Consider the following 19173-nt stretch of genomic DNA (forward strand, 5'->3'; position numbering starts at 1 on the left):
TATGTTCCCATCCTTCACTCCAGCACATTGCCAGTTGGGTTACTATAAATATCGGAGAAGCCATTTTGCATGTGTGTGTGATCCACACAATGCGCTGGGAACCACGTTTGTAAATCAGACATCCCCGCGGAGAATCGCGCCTTTGATGGGGCCCTGCTGACGTTATCCTTAAATGAAGAAAGGAGATGATGAGGCCCTACTTTTGTGTCTCCAACTCACAACACAGAAGTGTATTATGACACAAGCAATTAAGAGGCCACTGGATACCACAGATGGAAATGTTTTCTCTCACTGACTCGGGGAGATAGGGAGGATGTTGCATGCAAGAGATGATGTCAGCTCTTGGTGTTTTGATTCACCCCCTACAATACAGCTACTTTTATACACAGGGAACAAATTGTTCTGTAAAACATAAAGTGTTTTCAAAACATTTTTACAGGCAAGTGTAAAAGTTGGGATTATTGAGCCCTAAATGAATGGTGGCCAAAACGTTGAAGCTCCAAATAACACATAAAGACAGTGTGAAAGTAATCTGTAAGACTCCAGTGGTAAAATCTGTAAGATCTGTAAGATCTTAAGAAGCAAAATGAAAGGTGTGGGTGAGAAAAAGATCAATATTTAAGTCATTTTTCTTTTTTTTTTACTATAAACATACTTTCAAACAGCCCTCCAGTGCAGGTTCACAAGCGGTCTTGTTCTTTTGTTTTTTAGTGATGTGTATTCTCTGTTCATATTGTCACCTACTGTTGTGTAAATATGATTTATTTATTATTTTCTCAGTAGGTGGCGATATGCAAGAAGAATGTGAATTGCCAAAAACGGAAGAAAAACTCTGTCCACTCATGAATGCGCATAGGAGGGCTGGTGAAAATGTGTATATGTAGTAAAATAGACTTAAATATTGATCTGTTTCACACCCACACCTATCATATTGCTTCTAAAGCATGGGCTTAACCATTGGACTCTGTAACAATTATGGAAAGGAGAAACCTGGAGCCGGCTTGACAAAGCACGTAGACGTTTTTTGCTGCACTTTTCAGTCGCACACAATAAGGCCGCTTTTCTGCAGCACACAAAACGTTACACACAGACAGATTAATGCATCTCTCTCTCTCGTCTGCCGCTGTCTCTTCTCCTTAAGTACATCCGCCACCCTTCGCTGGATTGCGAGACCGGTGTGGCACGCAGGTGAAAGTCATTCACCACTTATCTTCCCAGCCTCGCTCTGCCCAGATGCCGTTCGTCTCCGCCCTGCTCACCACAGACTCGTATAGATAACTTTTATGCTGCCTTTATGTGCTTTTTGGAGCTCAAAATTTCTGGCCACCATTCACATGCATTGTATGGACTTCCAGAGCTGATATATTCTTCTAAAAACCTTTGTGTTCTGCTGAAGAAAGAAAGTCGTACACATTTAGGATGGCATGAGGGTGAGTAAATGATGAGCGCATTAATATTTTTGGATGAACAATCCCTTTAAGTAATGGTAATTTGAATGACTACAGACTAACTCTAACCTCAATTTGATCCCTACAAGTAAACTTTTTGCATTTTTAGAATTAAAGAATAACACACTTTACAGTATTTATTTATAATTTTATCTTTGAGGAGGTGTTGTTAGATTTAGCAAACTTCCACACCCACCCACATGCATAGCAAAAACTTAATCACAGGTGGCATTAGTTGTCAGATCCACAGGTGGGATCACTGATCAGCCTGTAGCGTCCAGGATATAATAATTAGTTCTTCTTATCACCAACAGAGGGCAGAGTTGACTTCAGTTAACTCAACGCAAAGGCAGTATCATTGACTTGAGTTTGTACTTTCATCATATTCCTATTTTTCTCTGTCTCCCTCCTCTCTTTTTCACATTCATACACAAACACACCACCTACACTATGTCAACCACAAACAATTACAGCATTTCTCCATTAGTAATCATTTGTGCACAGCATTGCAGCCTAAGTTAAACATTTCAAGATATGTGTGACCTCGAACAGATGGCTGACAAGAATCAATTTATTATGATGTGGTTTAAAAACCTTTAACTTGCAAATGTCCGTAAAATCTGCCTAATGCCCTTACAGATCAATTGAATTATATATTTTAAACTTGGACTTGGATCTTTTATCCTTATGTGTCTTTTTAAAATAAATTTAAAATAATGTAGTTGCAGTCATATGACCTTCAAGATTTCAAGCATCTGCTGAACACAAAAAGTTTTTTAGTAACATATTTTAGCTTTGCAGGTGCTAAAATTTTGAAGCTCCAAAATCCACATAAGAGCAAAATAAAAGTACTCCAGACAACTCTGGTGGTTAAATCCAAGTCTTCAGAAGCAATATGATAGGCGTGGATGAGAAACAGATCAATATTTAATTCCTTTTTTACTTTATCCTCCCTGCTCATTCAGTCTCCACTTCACTTTCACATTTTCCTTCTTCTGTTTTTGGTGATTCTCATTCTTCGTGCACATCACCCCCTACTCAGTGGCGGCTGCTGGTCTTTCAAAGAGGGGAAGCTCATTTTCGGCCTACATTATAAACTTATTTACCCTATTTTTTGCACTAAATCAATCTTAGGTGTTGATCTGCCCTGCTGTTTAATTCAAATTTTTTCCTCGTAAGGAAGACTTTCAAATGGCTTCGCCAAAATCAGGTAGACAATATTAGCACCGTCTGCCATCGTGCGCAGTTTCACCCGTACGACGCTAGCCTAGCCTACTGTATGAATGAATGAATGAACGAACGAACGAACGAACGAACGAACGCTCTAAAACAAAATATATTAAACTTGGTAAAACTGAAACAAGGAATGTGGTGTATAATTGTGTGAAATGTATTATGCAACTTGACTAGCAATTTCGCCAAACAAATATAAAGAAATAGGTTGCAGCAGTTTGTCTTTCGACTACACTTGAGAAATCTGCGATGGGACTGGAGCTGAAATAGCTTCAGTGACTTCTTATAGTACAGATTCGCTGTCAATCAAAAGGAGATGCAGTCTTTCGACAGATCCTCCAATCATCACGCGGAAGCCCGGAGTCCGGGCCAGCCCACTCCTCATTCACCCCCAGAGACGCTGAGCGTCCGTGGGTGGGACATAATCGCAGCATTTATCCAATGACCGTCTATTTTCGGAGCACTGAAAAAAAACTGTTCAGAGCAGCCCCATTGAAGTCAATGGATGCTCGGCTTCAACAGTGAAATGCACTAACGCTACGGGAATGTATGAGAAGTAAATCGAGTCAGCCGACCTGCTATATGTAATGTAGCTGATTCTGAACGAACTCGTCTTCGAGATGAACGTGTTCTAACGCATTTTTAGTCAATAAATTGTTTACACAATAGTACATATTTGACCATTATTTTTTTGACATTATAGGGGAAGCTGAGCTTCCCTTGCAGTCTTAAAGAAATCCCCACTGCTGGACATGTAGGAGAATGTATGATAAAAAACGACTTAAATATTTACCTGTGTCTCACAAACACCTATCATATTTTGTCTGATTTCATGGATTTAACCACTGGAGTCATATGGATTACTTTTATGCTCCCTTTGTGTGGATTTTGGGGCTTCAAAATGTTGGCACCCATTCACTTCCATTGTGAGGACCTACAGAGTTGAGATATTATTCTAAAAGTCTTAATATATGTTCTGCAGAGGAAAGAAAGTCATACATATCTGGGATGATAGGAGGGTTTAAATTTTTTAGGTGAACTAACCCTTTAAGTGTGTTCTTTGCTTTGTTTTAAGTAATTATCTGTATACTTATATTCTTGACAGTAAAACATTACAAACACGTCCCCTTCATCCAGATCAATACCACTATTGTGAAGTATTCTGCTTATTAGAAGGTTTTAGCCATTTATATTTTTGCTCAGGAGGACATGGATCAATGAAAGCAGTGGAGGTTCTTTGTATATCAACTCTTGAGGTGTTACACACAATTTCACAGAGTAATAACACTGGAAGAGATAGCAAACATGAGTTTTGTATGATTGTTTAAGATTACAGACAATTATTGTTTAACTTAGAGTACAAAGTAGACTTTTTGGTCCGTCATTTTCTCTTGTTTTCCTCTGAAAGCGTGAAACACCTCAAAGTTACCACAGTTTGTGCACAGATGTTTGTGCTTCACTGAAAAGAGATACTCTACCCTGTCCATAAACATTTTGATTTTAAATGCTTCAATGACTTAAATGATGCAACGTTATTATGATGAGCAAGTGACTGTGCATGCAAACTATGAAGGATAGTTCACCCATAAATGAAAATTATGTCATCATTTAATCACTCATATGTTGTTCCAAACCGTGTGACTTGTAGCCTCAGTCTGAATTCACTTTAATTTTATGGAAAAATATGCAATTGAAACGGAATGGTGACTGATGCTGAATTTTTATTTATGTGCAAACTATCCATTTAAAGACAGAGAAAGAAAGGGAGAGAGAGAGAGAGAGAGAGAGAGAGAGATGCCAATTTTTCTCATTTTGTGATAGTTTTATAGATTACAGTGAAATATTTTCTGCTTCAATTACATATAGAGTGTTGTTCGCATCTTTTTCTTTCCCTGTCATTAGTGTACAGCTTCAGTGACATTACCATCTGAAATGCGATCTCCAAATCATTGTCATGCTGTACGCAAACAAGACCTTTTAGAATTCCTTCAAGCGTTTTGGGGTTTTTCTGCCTTGAATCAGAACACATGTTGGCCATTTGGGGAACTGTTGTTTCTTCCTGATGCATTCCTGACCTTGAGGAGCTGTGCAGTTGGTTTTCATAAAGTCAGTGTCTTCAAAAAGACTCTGAAGCCATTTGCCTTTTGAATGAATGTTTTTGGATAATCTTTGCATGCAAATTAATAATGTGCTTACAGTGGTCAAGCAACCACTCCACCCAACTAGATAGATAGACAGACAGACAGACAGACAGATAGATAGATTATTGATTGATTATTTATAGATAGATAGATAGATAGATAGATAATAGACAGACAATATAGATAGATAGATAGATAGATAGATAGATAGATAGATAGATAGATAGATAGATAGATAGATAGATAGAGAGATAGATAGATTGATTGATAGATAGACAGACAGACAGACAGGCAGGCAGGCAGATAGATAGATAGATAGATAGATAGATAGATAGATAGATAGATAGATAGATAGATAGATTATTGATTGATTATTTATAGATAGATAGACTGACAGACAGACAGACAGACTGACTGACTGACAGACTTATTGATTGATAGATAGACAGATAGATAGATTGATTATTGATTGATTATTGATTGATTATTTATAGATAGATAGACTGACAGACAGACAGACAGACAGACAGACTGACTGACTGACAGACAGACAGACAGACAGACAGACAGACTGACTGACAGACAGACAGACTTATTGATTGATAGATTGATAGATAGATAGATTGATTATTGATTGATTATTGATAGATAGATAGATAGATTATTGATTGATTATTGATAGATAGATAGATAGATAGATAGATAGATAGATAGATAGATTGATTGATTGATAGATAGATAGATAGATATCAATATGTATCAAAAGAATATTTTTAAACAATCAATATACTGTATAAAATGTTATGTTAATGCATGTTAATGAAAATGCATTAGTTGCAACCCGATCTCATGAATAGTCATACATAATTTATGTGTTGGCTATTTCGTATGGTCTTGCATGATGTTGTTCGCATAAACTCGTACGACTTCATCACGTGCAAATTCCCGGATGTCTAATGCTGAAGTAAACGTGAGTTCTGCACATGAGGAGTTAAGGAAATTCTTATTAATATTATTACCCAAACCCCTTATCTAAACGTAACCAATCAGTAGAGTGTGTAAACATGATAGGAAGCTGTTGTGTGTGGCAGAAGCAAGTAATTGTCACGTATTAGATGGAAACGGTGTCCAGCAACATCACTAGCTGTAGTGAAAGTCATAGGAATTTAAACGAGTGCAGTCGCACAATATGATACGAATTAGCCATATTTAGAAAAGATGTATGAATTCGCTGTGAGAGTGTGTTGCTTAGATTCGCTTTATGTCTATGCCTCACATACACACTAGAACAGCGTTGTCCTCCACCAAAAACACAGCATTTCAAAATTGCTCTCTGTCACTGTATATATATATATATATATATATATTATTATAATTGGGTTTTTTTTAATCCCCTTTTCTCTCAATTTGGAATGCCCAATTCCCACTACTTAGTAGGACCTCAATCCCGGTTGCGGAGGACAAGTCTCAGTTGCCTCCGCTTCTGAGACCATCAATCCACGCATCTTATCACGTGGCTCGTTGTGCATGACACAGCGGAGATTTGCAACATGTGGAGGCTCATACTACTCTCCGCAATCCACACACCACTTACCACGTGCCCCATTGAGAGCGAGAACCACTAATCATGACCACGAGGAGGTTACCCCATTTGACTCTACCCTCCCTAGCAAGGAGTCACTCAGAACACCCTGGACTCGAACTCGTGACTCCAGGGGTGGTAGTCAGCGTCAATGCTCGCTGAGCTTCCCAGGCCCCTCTTTTACTGTACATTTTAGGAAAATATTCAACTAAATACAGAGTGAAGTTTTATATGGAAGGGGAAACATTTTAGTTTCCCCTTCCACAGAAAAGCTGAATTATCAAAAATGTAAATTAAATTAATTAAATAAAATACCTTTTGAGTCTTTGTGACTCATATTTTCTTTTAACACCTCTTTAAATATTATGTGGCATAGTCGTCTCTTCACAAACAGTAAAACGATATGGCACTAAGCAAATTTACTTCAAGCTCACTGAATAGGCTCTCGTGTCCTCAAACCATACTTATGAATGTATCTGTTTACAAAATTATTAGAAACAAACTCTGGCCTGTTTGTTTTTCTTAACATGTAACATTTGTTGAATGCTTCTTTTGCCAAAGTTTACTTTAACAACACACACTTAACCAAGTATGCTTTGGAAAATAAACAGATTTAAAATGTAAACTCGAGCTTCTTCGGATGAAATGCGCCCTGTCCAAAGCGATTAAAAACGAGTCCACAAATTTGCTGTCCAATGCCAAGATCACATCTTTGAAGACTTCAAAGGTTCTTTTATTTTGAAGAGTTAGAATTGAATGCAATGGGTTTGTCTTTTCCCTCATCATTATGTGAATGAAAGGCAAGATCACAAACCCTTCAACTTCCTTTTCAATGTATGACTTGGTCATTTTTGTTTAATCAGTAAGTATTGCATAGAAATAAAAGGATTTTTTAACTACATGATGTTGATATAATTTGTTTCAATGAAAAAAAACAAAAACAAATTAAAAATACAACAACAACAACCTGGAGTCATGTTGAATTCCTCTGATTCGATTCTTAAAGTGATTTAAAACTATATGAAGTTCTCTCAGAAAGATGAGAGCACCGCTAGTGTTCACTAAAAAGAGCCTATTTATAATTAATATGTGTGAAATTAACTCTACTGAACCCTAAATTGTTTTGAGAAACCGTTTTAAGGCAGTTCACGCAAAGTTCAACAAGTTCCGTCACATGCGGCTAATTTCCACTGAGTTTAATGTGTACCGACCTTTCAGCAAAGGTATTCACTGGGTTTTGTGAATGTAACATAAATTAAAGAGCAATCTAAGCAATTATCTCCAAAGTTGTTACTGCATACATCACAGTTCTGCGTAGAAATCACAAGAATTGTGTCGCGCCTCCTTAACTATCCAGTGCTGCAAGAGCAGGGGAGTGGAATTGAGTAGAGATGTCCGATTCGCGAATCGTTCTTTTGAACCGACTCCTTAAACAACTTGCAAAGCTTCGGTAGATCGCCCCACTGTGACTTTGTTTAAGAGCAAACTGTGAGATGCGGCGCCGGGCAGTTTTGTTAACAATATATGAATAATTCATATTAATAATAGGTATAAGCAACACTACTGCTAGAAATGTTTTTAATGATGTTGTGTTCAATAATGTTGGAACAGTATACAACACTTGACTCATTCAAAACGCTTATTGCCAAGTATGCTTACACACAAGCGATTTGCCATTGTAACAGAAGCTTTCAGTGCAAAGAGAATACAAAACACACACACACACACACACACACACACACACACACACACACACACACACACACACACACACACACACACACATGTTGTGTTTCCATGTTTTATGGGGACTTTCCATAGACATAATGGTTTTTATACTGTACAAACTTTATATTCTATCCCCTAAACCTAACCCTACCCCTAAACCTAACCCTCACAGAAAACTTTCTGCATTTTTACATTTTCAAAAAACATAATTTAGTATGATTTATAAGCTGTTTTCCTCATGGGGACCGACAAAATGTCCCCACAAGGTCAAAAATTTCGGGTTTTACTATACTTATGGGGACATTTGGTCCCCACAAAGTGATAAATACACGCTCACACATACACACACACACACACACACACACACACACACACACAGACAGAAAATTATATACAGAAGATAAAACATATAGAGAAATACACAATTGGACAAATATGCAATGTACATACAGTAATGTGCAAGGGGATGTAATGCAATGTTAAAAATGTATAAATATGAATTCATTTATAAATGAATGAATGAATGAATTGGATCCTGTTGAAACAATTGAGTTCTTGGGTGCAGTTTGAACTGTTCATGGAAAACTGAAGAACATTTATAAAATAGAAAATATGACCAACAAATATGAAAACATGACACAAAAAAATTATTTAAAATGCTTGAGACGCATGAGAACACTTTTGACTCGGTTGTTCGGTTGATCGTTTTTAACCGGCTAAATGAAAGGAAACGTCCGAACGAACCGAGTCGCTCAAATGAATCGGACTTCCCAACGCTAGATCGGAGAGGGTCAGGAAGACCGGTGGGTGGGGTTAACCCTTTGTGAAAAAAAAATTAAGGAATCACGTGTTCCCAGATCAAAGGAGATCCGCTTTGTAGAGAGAGCGCGAGTAGCCAGCGAGTCACAAGCGAGCAATGCGATAGTCCGCTCTGCAATGTTGAAATAAGCCGCGACACTCTTTTCAAGGACAAACTTTTTGCTTTCAATGATTATAATTCTCATTTCGCACCATCCTTTGCGGTTTATTCTTTACTTTTTTTTCTTGCTGTTGTTTGTATTTTATCGGGAGGGAGCTCTCGCTCTCTCAGATCTGATTTCTGAATAGATACTTTTTTGAAGACGCTTGGAAATTATGTTCCGATCGGCGCCGATCCAACCGGCAAGATGATGGTTTCGCCGAGGAGTCGGTTCGCTCGTGGTGCTGATTCGGTGGTCTTGTTGTTGTTTTGGGTCTTGGGAAGCGTCCTAGCCAAGGATACTGCCTTTGTGGAAGTTGTGCTTTTTGAGTCGAGCCCAAATGGTGATTATACCACTTACACGACAGGTTTGCAGGGACGCTTCTCCAGAGCCGGAGCCACTATCAGCGCCGAGGGCGAGATCGTGCAAGTACGTTACTTTCTCTATTAGTTAACTTGTATTGGGATTTTACGGTCTAACGATGTGACTAACTTCATTTATGCGGGGTTCATTCTGTCTCCGCAACTTTGTTCTTTTTTTCTTTCCTTTTGAAGTGGGTGTTGGGTTGCACTTACTACGTTAGGATGGTACAAGCTCTGAGAACTGTGCGGTCGCAAAATGGCCTCTTGTCTTGCAAAATCTCCGATTCCCAAACATGCAAACATATTGCAGAAAGTTACTTTGATGCATAACTCGCATAAGTGGTGTGGTGCTACACTGTAATCATGCAACCGCGCAGTGTAACTAAACTTTGTCACAATCAAGAGCTGTAAGATATGTCAAGGGTCATGCATTTTAATAATTACTTTACTAAAGATGACAGGTGTTAATCTTTTGTGTTCACGTATTAAAACCAGACCATGCATTTAAAAGTATGTTACTAAAGTTTTTATTTAAACTACTATGGGATGGCTAGAATTTATCCATGGTCAAGACATATTGCATATTGCTTAAAATCTTCTTTGCATAACTTAATTGAAGAGTATAAAGAATGGTGCATAATGCTGCCCAAATGGCATCTCTGCTTAAATAATTTCTCCACTGGGACTTGGGGTGAACATTATGTTTTGGCACAGTTACACATTAAAGTGTTTAAGAAGCTCCACACCTCCATGAGTGATTTTGTTCTTGACGTTTTCTAAGGAGAGTTTTGCAATGCTTCTAAAGAACGTCCGATGATTTGTATAAAGTTTGTATTTCACCTCCTTCTTGTGAAAACAGCACAGGCATCAAAGGCAGAACGCCATGCCAGAAGGAATAATCTGTCTCTAAAACACTTGCTTAGAGCTTAACACTTTTGGCAGAAGTGCACTATGTGAAATTATGCGAGTCTGGAATGGCATCTTGCCTGTATGTAATAAGGGATGCAATGATCTCCTTCGGATCATGCATGTAGTATGGAAAGGAGATTGACACAGGAGATGCAGCTTTAGTTTTCCCATTTTGAATGTAAATGCTTGACCTTTTCGTCTATGAAATAATGGATTTTGATTGAAAGTGATTGACTAATTACACTGAAATGCAATGGAATTGTATAGTCTCTAGCTTGGAGTGATAACCATGCTGCAGTGAATGTTTTTTTTTTTTTTCACAGTCTCCTACTATTTCTGTTCAGCCAACTTTTCTTTAACATTCCGCCCTGTGGTTTTAGTGAAGAAAAATGAAAAACATAGGCTTTTTTTTTTACATTCAGGTCTGCCATGCCTGTTTGTCCATCCCACAACATTCGCTAGTGTGTATTTACGATTGTGTACTTAGTAATGTTAGAATGTTCCCATGTATAGGATTAGTGAGAGTCACATTCTTCAAAATGGTAAGTGGTGATCATCATTTTTCAGTGATGGCTGTAGGGTTTGCTTTCTCTGTATGGTGGAGAAATGAGATACTTAGTGGTTTCGATATTTAGACTGCCCATACATTCATTTAGCATGGGCCAGCTGGCTCTGCCTTTAAACCATGCTGACAATGCCGGGCATCAGCTTTACATTGAGAAGCCTTTGAGGTCTGCCATAGCTTTAAACATAGTTTAACTTAGCTTTTGTCACAAAGGCTAAGTTAGAGTTCCTGTTGGGTTGTGTTTGTGATATATTCCTGCAAACACTGTAATCATCATGCGCGGGATGTTTTAGATCTTTTGCTTCACTGTTTGTTCTCTCTCATTTTCTGTAATGTTTGGTTGCTCATCATTTAGTATGTTTACATGAACTTTAAATGTTTGATGTCAGTTGGACTAAAACAAGAATAGGAAGTGCTTTAGTCTGACTGCAATTGTTCCGGTCCAATTTTTGTGAAATTGGACTAACGTGCCTAGATTATGCTATTGTAGCTCAGTTTTGAAAGACAGGGGTGACACGTGGCATATTTTTAATCTGGCATATTTAACGTCCTTGCTTGAAATATTTGATTATACATTGTGTCATGCAGGCCTATACTTGGACAGACAGAGGAAGACTGTAGCTCGACTATGCAAAAACCAGACTGGTCTCACAGTGAAATCGGAAACAGTAGGTTGACTTTTTTTTTTTTTTAAATCAGTCTGTGCTTTCAGAATTGTGAAATACTGCCCCCGGTGGCCAAAAGCGGTCTGGGCATGTGTGAGCTACATTTCTGGGTGTAATGTCCACAGAGGGGCACCAAAAGCAAGTTTTGAGGAGTGTGGTTTTCAGCTGTACAGGATGTAATACAGTGAGGAATACATATTTTATAAACTGTGCCCCCTAACACAAACCTAACCATCAGTGGAGTAAAAATATGATGTACTTCGCAACTCTCTACGGACACGTTGGAGAAAGAATCGCCACTGGCTAGTATGTTTTTGTGTTAACTCGCCAGACTTTTGATGACATGTAAGAGTAATACAACTGAAAACTGAAATGGATATTAAGCAAACCTAGAAGCTGGCATCTTTGCATATAGATGTAGTGTTCATATACACTCACCAAGCACTTTATCAGGAACACTGGTCCTAATGAAGTGCCGACATGGTCTAATGCTGTTGTAGCCAATCCGCCTCAAGATTTAACATTCTGTTGAATTCTGTTGTGCATTCTGAGATGCTATTCTGCTAACTACAATTGTACAGAGGTGTTAGAGTTGAAGTCAGAAGTTTACATACACCTTAGCCAAATAAATTTAAACTCAGATTTCCTGACTTTTAATCGTAGATGACATTCCCTGTCTTAGGTCAGTTAGGATCACTACTTTATTTTAAGAATGTGAAATGTCAGAATAATAATAGAGAGAAAGATTTATTTCAGCTTTTATTTCTTTCATCACAGTCCCAGTGGGTCAGAAGTTTACATACACTTTGTTAGTATTTGGTAGCATTGCCTTTAAATTGTTTAACTTGGGTCAAACGTTTTTGGTAGCCTTCCACAATCTTCTCGCATTAAGTTGTTGGAATTGTGGTCCATTCCTCCAGACAGAACTGGTGTAACTGAATCAGGTTTGTAGGCCTCCTTGCTCACACACGCTTTTTCAGTTCGGATTGAGGTCAGGGCTTTGTGATGCCACTCCAATACCTTGTCTTCGTTGTCCTTAAGCCATTTTGACACAACTTTGGAGTTATGCCCTGAGTCATGGTCCATTTGTAATTTGTGGACCGAGCTTTAACTTCCTGGCTGATGTCTTGATACATTGCTTCAATTCATCCACATAATTTCCCTTCCTCGTTATACCATCTATTTTGTGAAGTGCACCAGTCCATCCTGCAGCAAAGCACCCCCACAACATGATTCTGCTACTCCCATGCTTCACGGTTGGGATGGTGGTGTTTGGCTTGCAAGCCTCAACCTTTTCCCTCCAAACACAATGATGGTCATTATGACCAAAAAGCTAAATTGTGTTTCATCAGACCAGAGGACATTCCTCCAAATAGTAAGATCTTTGTCCCCATGTGCACTGTAGTCTGGCTTTTTTATGGTGGTTTTGGAGCAGTGGCTTCTCGTTGAGCAGCCTTTCAGGTTGTATCAATATAAAGGACGTGTTTTACTGTGGATATAGATACTTGTCTACCGGTTTCCTCCAGTATCTTCACATGGTCCTTTGCTGTTGTTCTGGGATTGATTTTGCACTTTTCGCACTAAACTACGTTCATCTCTAGGAGACCGAATGCGTCTCCTTCCTAAGCAGTATGATGACTGTGTGGTCCCATGGTGTTTATACTTGCATACTATTGTTTGTACAGATGAATGTGGTACCTTCAGGCATTTGGAACTTGCTCTCAAGGATGAACCAGACTTGTGGAGGCCCACATTTGTTTTTTTGAGGTATTGACTGATTTCTTTTGATTTTTCAACTGATGTCAAGCAAAGAGGCACTGAGTTTGAAGGTAGGTCTTAAAATACATCCACATGTACACCTCCAATTCAGTACACCTTCTATCAGAAGCTAATTATCTAAAGGATTGAGATTTTCTGGAATTTTCCAAGCTGCTTAAAAGCACATTTAACTTGGTGAATGTAAAATTCTGACCCACTGGAATTGTGATGGTCAATTAAATGTGAAACAATCTATCTGTAAATAATTGTTGGAAAAATTACTTGTGTCTAGAGCTGAAATGATTAGTTGATGTTGTCGACAATAAAAAAAAAAAAAAAAAATTATCCACCAAAATGTTCATTGTTGAGTAGTCGTTTGATGCCATTTAACGTAATATGAGATCGTATGAAACTCTATTGATGGTGAGAGAGAGCAGCACTGCAGTTCGTGCCTGACTGAGGAAAGGAAGAATTAAATGGCTCACAGTCCAGATGGACTTTCCAAACAGCTTCAGGTGATGTAGATCGCAAGTATAAGGGAATTATATTGCACAAATACAAAATAATAAATAAGTAAATACAGAAGCACTCTTGTTGTGGACTAATTGGAGCCAAAGCACTTTAAAGGAAGCACCCCGGCATTACGTCTCAACTGCAGCTATATTTTATGTGTTGTAGCTTTATTAAAGTTCAAATAAGATGGAAGTAGGTCATGTAAATAAGTACAAACTCAGAAACTGGCATTTCTCTGTGCAGTCAGCGCCTTAAAAGAGTTGCGTGAATGTCCCGATCTAAAGGGGAGAGATTGAAACTCTACCCGGCGGATGCACACTCGGTCAAAAGGAATGCTCATGCCTCAAGCAAGCACATGCTGCAGCTAGATTATAATATTATGGCTTGTGACTAATTTATCATATGTCACTGTGCATTTATTTTCATGAAGAAAATTGTCAATACGCAGTTTTATTAATAAGCGAGAGTTTGTTTTTTGTGAGTTAAAGATGGATTAAAGTGAACAAAAAGGTGAGAGGTAGTCTCCTTCACCCCATTATACACTGTAACAAAATAAGTTTCTTTATTTGTTTTTGTTTTGGCTTGTTTTTCAATATAAATATTGAAAACTCTTTAAAAATAATGTACATTTACTTTATTATACTGCAGAAGAAAAATAGTTATCTGAGAATGTTGAATATAATATAAAAAATACGAATATTAAAAAATATCTAAATATCTTAAAAAAAATTCACTTGAGAAGCAGCATATAAGATATTTAGTCTTGCTTTAGAGAATTGATTTTGAACATGAGTATATTTTGTCTTTACTGCACTCGCAGAAGTATAACCAAGTGAAAAAATTCACTTACATATATATGTATAAATTACACTTATAGTTAAGATACTTTCTCTTAAAGCAAGTCTAAATATCTTCTATGTTGCTTCTCAAGGAAATGTATCTTGTGGTAAGGATTTTTAGACAATTTTAAATGACAAAAACACTTGATAACAGTAGGATTTTTTGCAATGAATTTCTTTACTGAATTAAACTTAATAAAAAGTGTTTTTCACCTTTAATTCAGTGAATGTCATTTAGAGGTATTTTTAAAAGATGATTTTGTCCTCTTTATTGTCAGTAAGCATGTTTAAAGGGTAACTAAACACCTGCTCAGAGTCTGACTCCACCCACTAGAAATATTTGAAAATGCTGGAAAAGTGGGCAGACCCCGGCGGGGATAGAGGGAACGAACCGAGTGCGGGGCTGAGCGGGGGGCACCTGAGACTCGTAGTGACGGATTAATTGACAGCTGCTGTCAGACTCTATGTTATTATTATTCCTCACACGGTCGCAAGACGACATGTACGTGAATCTGGCGTGGTGAGCTGGAACCTGCTTACGTCAGCTGTCACCGCTTGCGTCACGAGTACCGCAACAGCCAATAGGAAAATTCAACTGCAGTAGCCACCGTTCAACCTGAAGAGGGCAGCACTCAGACGTTTTTACACCATATATTGTAGAATTAAAACACTTTATACACAAATGTCAAAAAAATTACTTGAATCAATGACCAGTACTAATAAAGCCCCATGCTTACAGATCATTAACTAAAAAAAGTTGGTTTAGGGTTTAGTTACCCTTTAATTCAAGCTTTTAGTCAGGGCACAAGATGAATAATCGATTAATAGCTAATGATTAATCGCTGCAATAATCGCCGGATAATCTAATAATCGTTAGATTAATCGATTATCAAAATAATTGTTAGTTGCAGTCTTACTTGTTTCATGCACAATGTAGATGTCCTAAACGACTTGCCAAAACTATAGTTTGCTAATATTAAATTTGTGGAGTGGTTAAAAAGTTTGTTTTAATGACATCAACCTAAGTGTATGTAATTTTTATAATTTTGTAAATAATAAAGTAAAAGCTACTGTTGTGCATAAAAATCCCAGGAGATCAGCAGGTACAGAAATTTCCAGACCAGCCTGTCTGGCACAAACAATCATGCCATGGTCGAAATCACTGACATCACATTGTTTCCCCATTCTTATGGTTGATGTTAACATTAACTGAAGCTCCTGACCTGTATATGCATGATTTTATGCATTGCACTGCTGCCACATGATTGGCTGATTAGATAATTCCATGAATAAGTAGGTGTACAGGTTTTCCAAATAAAATGCTCTGTGAGTTCATCATGCAATAATAGGATGCAAGATTGTACATTTTTTTTCATATTCACTTTTGATCATTTTAATGGCATTTTAACTTTTGTACAAATTTCACATTCTATTAATTTATATAATGTCATGAAATTTTATTTTCAATAATTATACAATCTGTTTTCACAGTTTAAAATTTCATTTTTTTTTTTATTGGAGCCTAATAATGAAAATAGAATTAGCCTACACATATAACAATAACTGCACATGTAAGCATATTGTTTGGGTCCATTCAGTAAGATTTTCTTGAACTCCTCTGCATGGTTATAATTTTCAGTTTGTGGTATTTGGGAGATGTTTGTACATTTACTGAAATTCATTCATACACTTAAATGACCTGCAGTGCATATAAGTTATACATTTTATGTGTTTTCCCTGGGAATCAAACACATGACCTTTTTGCATTATTAGAGCATATTGAATTCTGTTCAGGGTTCCCACAGTCCTGGAAAACTTGAACATTTTCAGGGAATTTGTAAATGATGCTTTCCAGTCCTTGTAAAGTCATGAAAATTGATAAAATCTCAAAAGTCATGGGAATTTTTGTAGTGAATGTTTTTTTTTTTTATTATTGACTAAATATTGCTCTTTCAAAAATCAGTGATTGATTCTTAGCAAATTGGTCTGAATCAAATGATCTTTCAAGACCTTTATCCAGTTATCACAAACAACTGAAATGGTCATGAAAAAAGTAATGGAAAGGATAGGAACCCTGTCGATTTTGAATGTGATTGAACAAGAATGCTGCAATTGTTAATTGTGAGAAAGATTTTGTGATTTGACGCAAATATTTGTCTGACCATTATATATAGAACAATTATAAGCAGTTATTTTGTTTGGGGAGTATGCCAAACATTTTAAATATTCAGAACGTTTTTATTAAACCAGTCGCTAAGGATGTTCCATGAGGAAATGCATTGAGTCCTATGCTTGCTCTACATTTTGGCTGGTACAAACATTTTGTGTCTTTGTTCAAACTGCTTATGAAAATGAGTTTTCTATGGTGGTGAAATTAAATTAACTGCTGTAATCCAATCTACTTTTCAAGCCATGGATGCATAAATTACTGTTTACAATTAATTACAGTTGAAGTCAGAAGTTTACATACACTTGTATTATGTATTAACCACTCCACAGATTTTATATTAGCAAACTATAGTTTTAGCAAGTCATTTAGGATATCTACTTTGTGCATGACATGAGTAATTTTTCCAATAATTGTTTACCTTTTAAATTGACTATCACAATTCAAGTGGGTCAGAAATTTACATTGGTTAACTGTGCCTTTTAAGCAGCTTGGAAAATTCCAGAAAATGATGTCAAGCCTTAGCCAATTAGCTTTCGATAGGCTTATTGGAGTCAATTGGAGGTGTACCTGTGGATGCATTTAAAGGTCAAACTCAGTGCCTCTTTGCTTTACATCATGGGAAAATCAAAAGATATCAGCAAAGACCTCAGAAAAAAAAATTGTGGACCACCACAAGTCTGGTTCATAATTGGGAGCAATTTCCAAATGCCTTAAGGTACCATGTTTATCTGTACAAGCAATAGTACCCAAGTATAAACACCATGGGACCAGGCCGCCATCATAACACTCAAGTTATGTGAGACTTGTAGAATTTTTCAAATGACATTCGTTCCAATTCTGCAGAAACATGAGGAGATTTCTCTGGAATTCTGTGGGCTCAGACCTCCTATGTGCCTGCTAATAATTTTAAGGTTGCCAGTTGGTATACTGTATATTGTACCCACTTATTTTGCATTTCTCAGGAAGATAATGACCATCTTTCACACCAACTGCACTATGTTTGGCACTAGGCTAGTTTAGATTAATCCCTACCATGATCTACCATCATAACTTAGAGGGTCATTGTGTGTTGTCTCTTATATAATAAACAGATCTGACATTAAATGATCTGTGTAAATGCTGGCAGTACAGGTGATGACATGTCAAGTTGGCTTTAGATTGATGTTGTCTCCACATTAGGCAGTAATGTAGTGTCATATCTTCAGATGACTGACCACAAATACCTTTTGTTGGATGATTTGTCTTATCAGTTCACCTCCTCAATAGAACTTCAGCACTTCAGTCTGGTAGTTTTAGACACTGTTGTCATTAAAGACAGGATGCGGGAAAGTATGTAAAATGGTACTTCGTCCAATAAAGGGATAGTTCCCAAAAATGTCTTGCTCAGCCTTATTTTTTTTTCAAACACATATGACTCTTTCACGGAACACAAAACGAGATATTTGGCAGAATGTTAACCTGTCACTTTTTACTTTCAATAGATTTTTGTTTCTTGCATTGAAAAAAATAAATGAGGCTAACAGTGATGATAGAATTAAAATTTTGGGGTGAACTATTCCAAGATACACACCCTCGCAACTGAGGAACGTTAAAGTGACAGAGAAATGTGTTGGCTATTTAAATCGACTCCTCCTTTGTCCACTGTTAGGAGTGGTGGTGTAGTGGGCTAAAGCACTGAAATTCAGAAGGTCGCTGGTTTGATCCCCACAGCCACCACCATTGTGTCCTTGAGCAAGGCACCAGGTTGATCCGGGGGGATTGTCCCTGTAATAAGTGCACTGTAAGTTGCTTTGGATAAAAGCGTCTGCCAAATGCGTAAATGTAAATGTTAGGGCTGGGTTTATTGCTACAGATTTCTCGATTTGATTCGTTTTCTATTCGTAAGCTCTCAATTCCATTTTGATACATTTTTAATAGATTCAGTTGGGTATATTTCAGTTAAATGTTGCTTAGAAACAAATTAAAGAAATTCTCTCTCGGCTTATACTGTAAATTATACAGGGAAACTTCCAACTTGGTACATTTGGGAAAATTTATATTTTAAATGTTAACAACAGGGTGTGAAGATTTATTTAACATATACAATAATCAGCACAACCAAAATTTAACTAAACTTTTAAATCCATATCGGGTTCATGAAATCAAGATCTTAATAAAAAATTTTGTTTTTTTACCCATCCCTACCCACTGTATTCTATATTACTTCAGTATACAGTAGATGTAATATATACTCTTGATACTATATATAGTATGTGCAAAGGATGCAAATTTCCTTTATGCATAGAATACTTGGTTGAACGA

The 19173-nt window shown here is 37.2% G+C and overlaps 1 protein-coding gene across 1 annotated transcript in view; it reads left to right on the top strand.

Annotated features, from left to right (window-relative positions):
- Window positions 1-9034: 9034 nt before the first annotated feature.
- Window positions 9035-19173, top strand: part of LOC127643274 (E3 ubiquitin-protein ligase znrf3) — a 104061-nt gene continuing 93922 nt past the window's right edge. The window contains exon 1 of the mRNA XM_052125945.1: window positions 9035-9520. Coding sequence (XP_051981905.1) covers window positions 9299-9520 — 222 coding nt within the window. The 5' untranslated portion in view covers window positions 9035-9298. The remainder of the gene's footprint in view (window positions 9521-19173) is intronic.

This window comes from Xyrauchen texanus, chromosome 4 (genome assembly GCF_025860055.1).
Source record: "Xyrauchen texanus isolate HMW12.3.18 chromosome 4, RBS_HiC_50CHRs, whole genome shotgun sequence".
NCBI classification, from domain to species: domain Eukaryota; kingdom Metazoa; phylum Chordata; class Actinopteri; order Cypriniformes; family Catostomidae; genus Xyrauchen; species Xyrauchen texanus.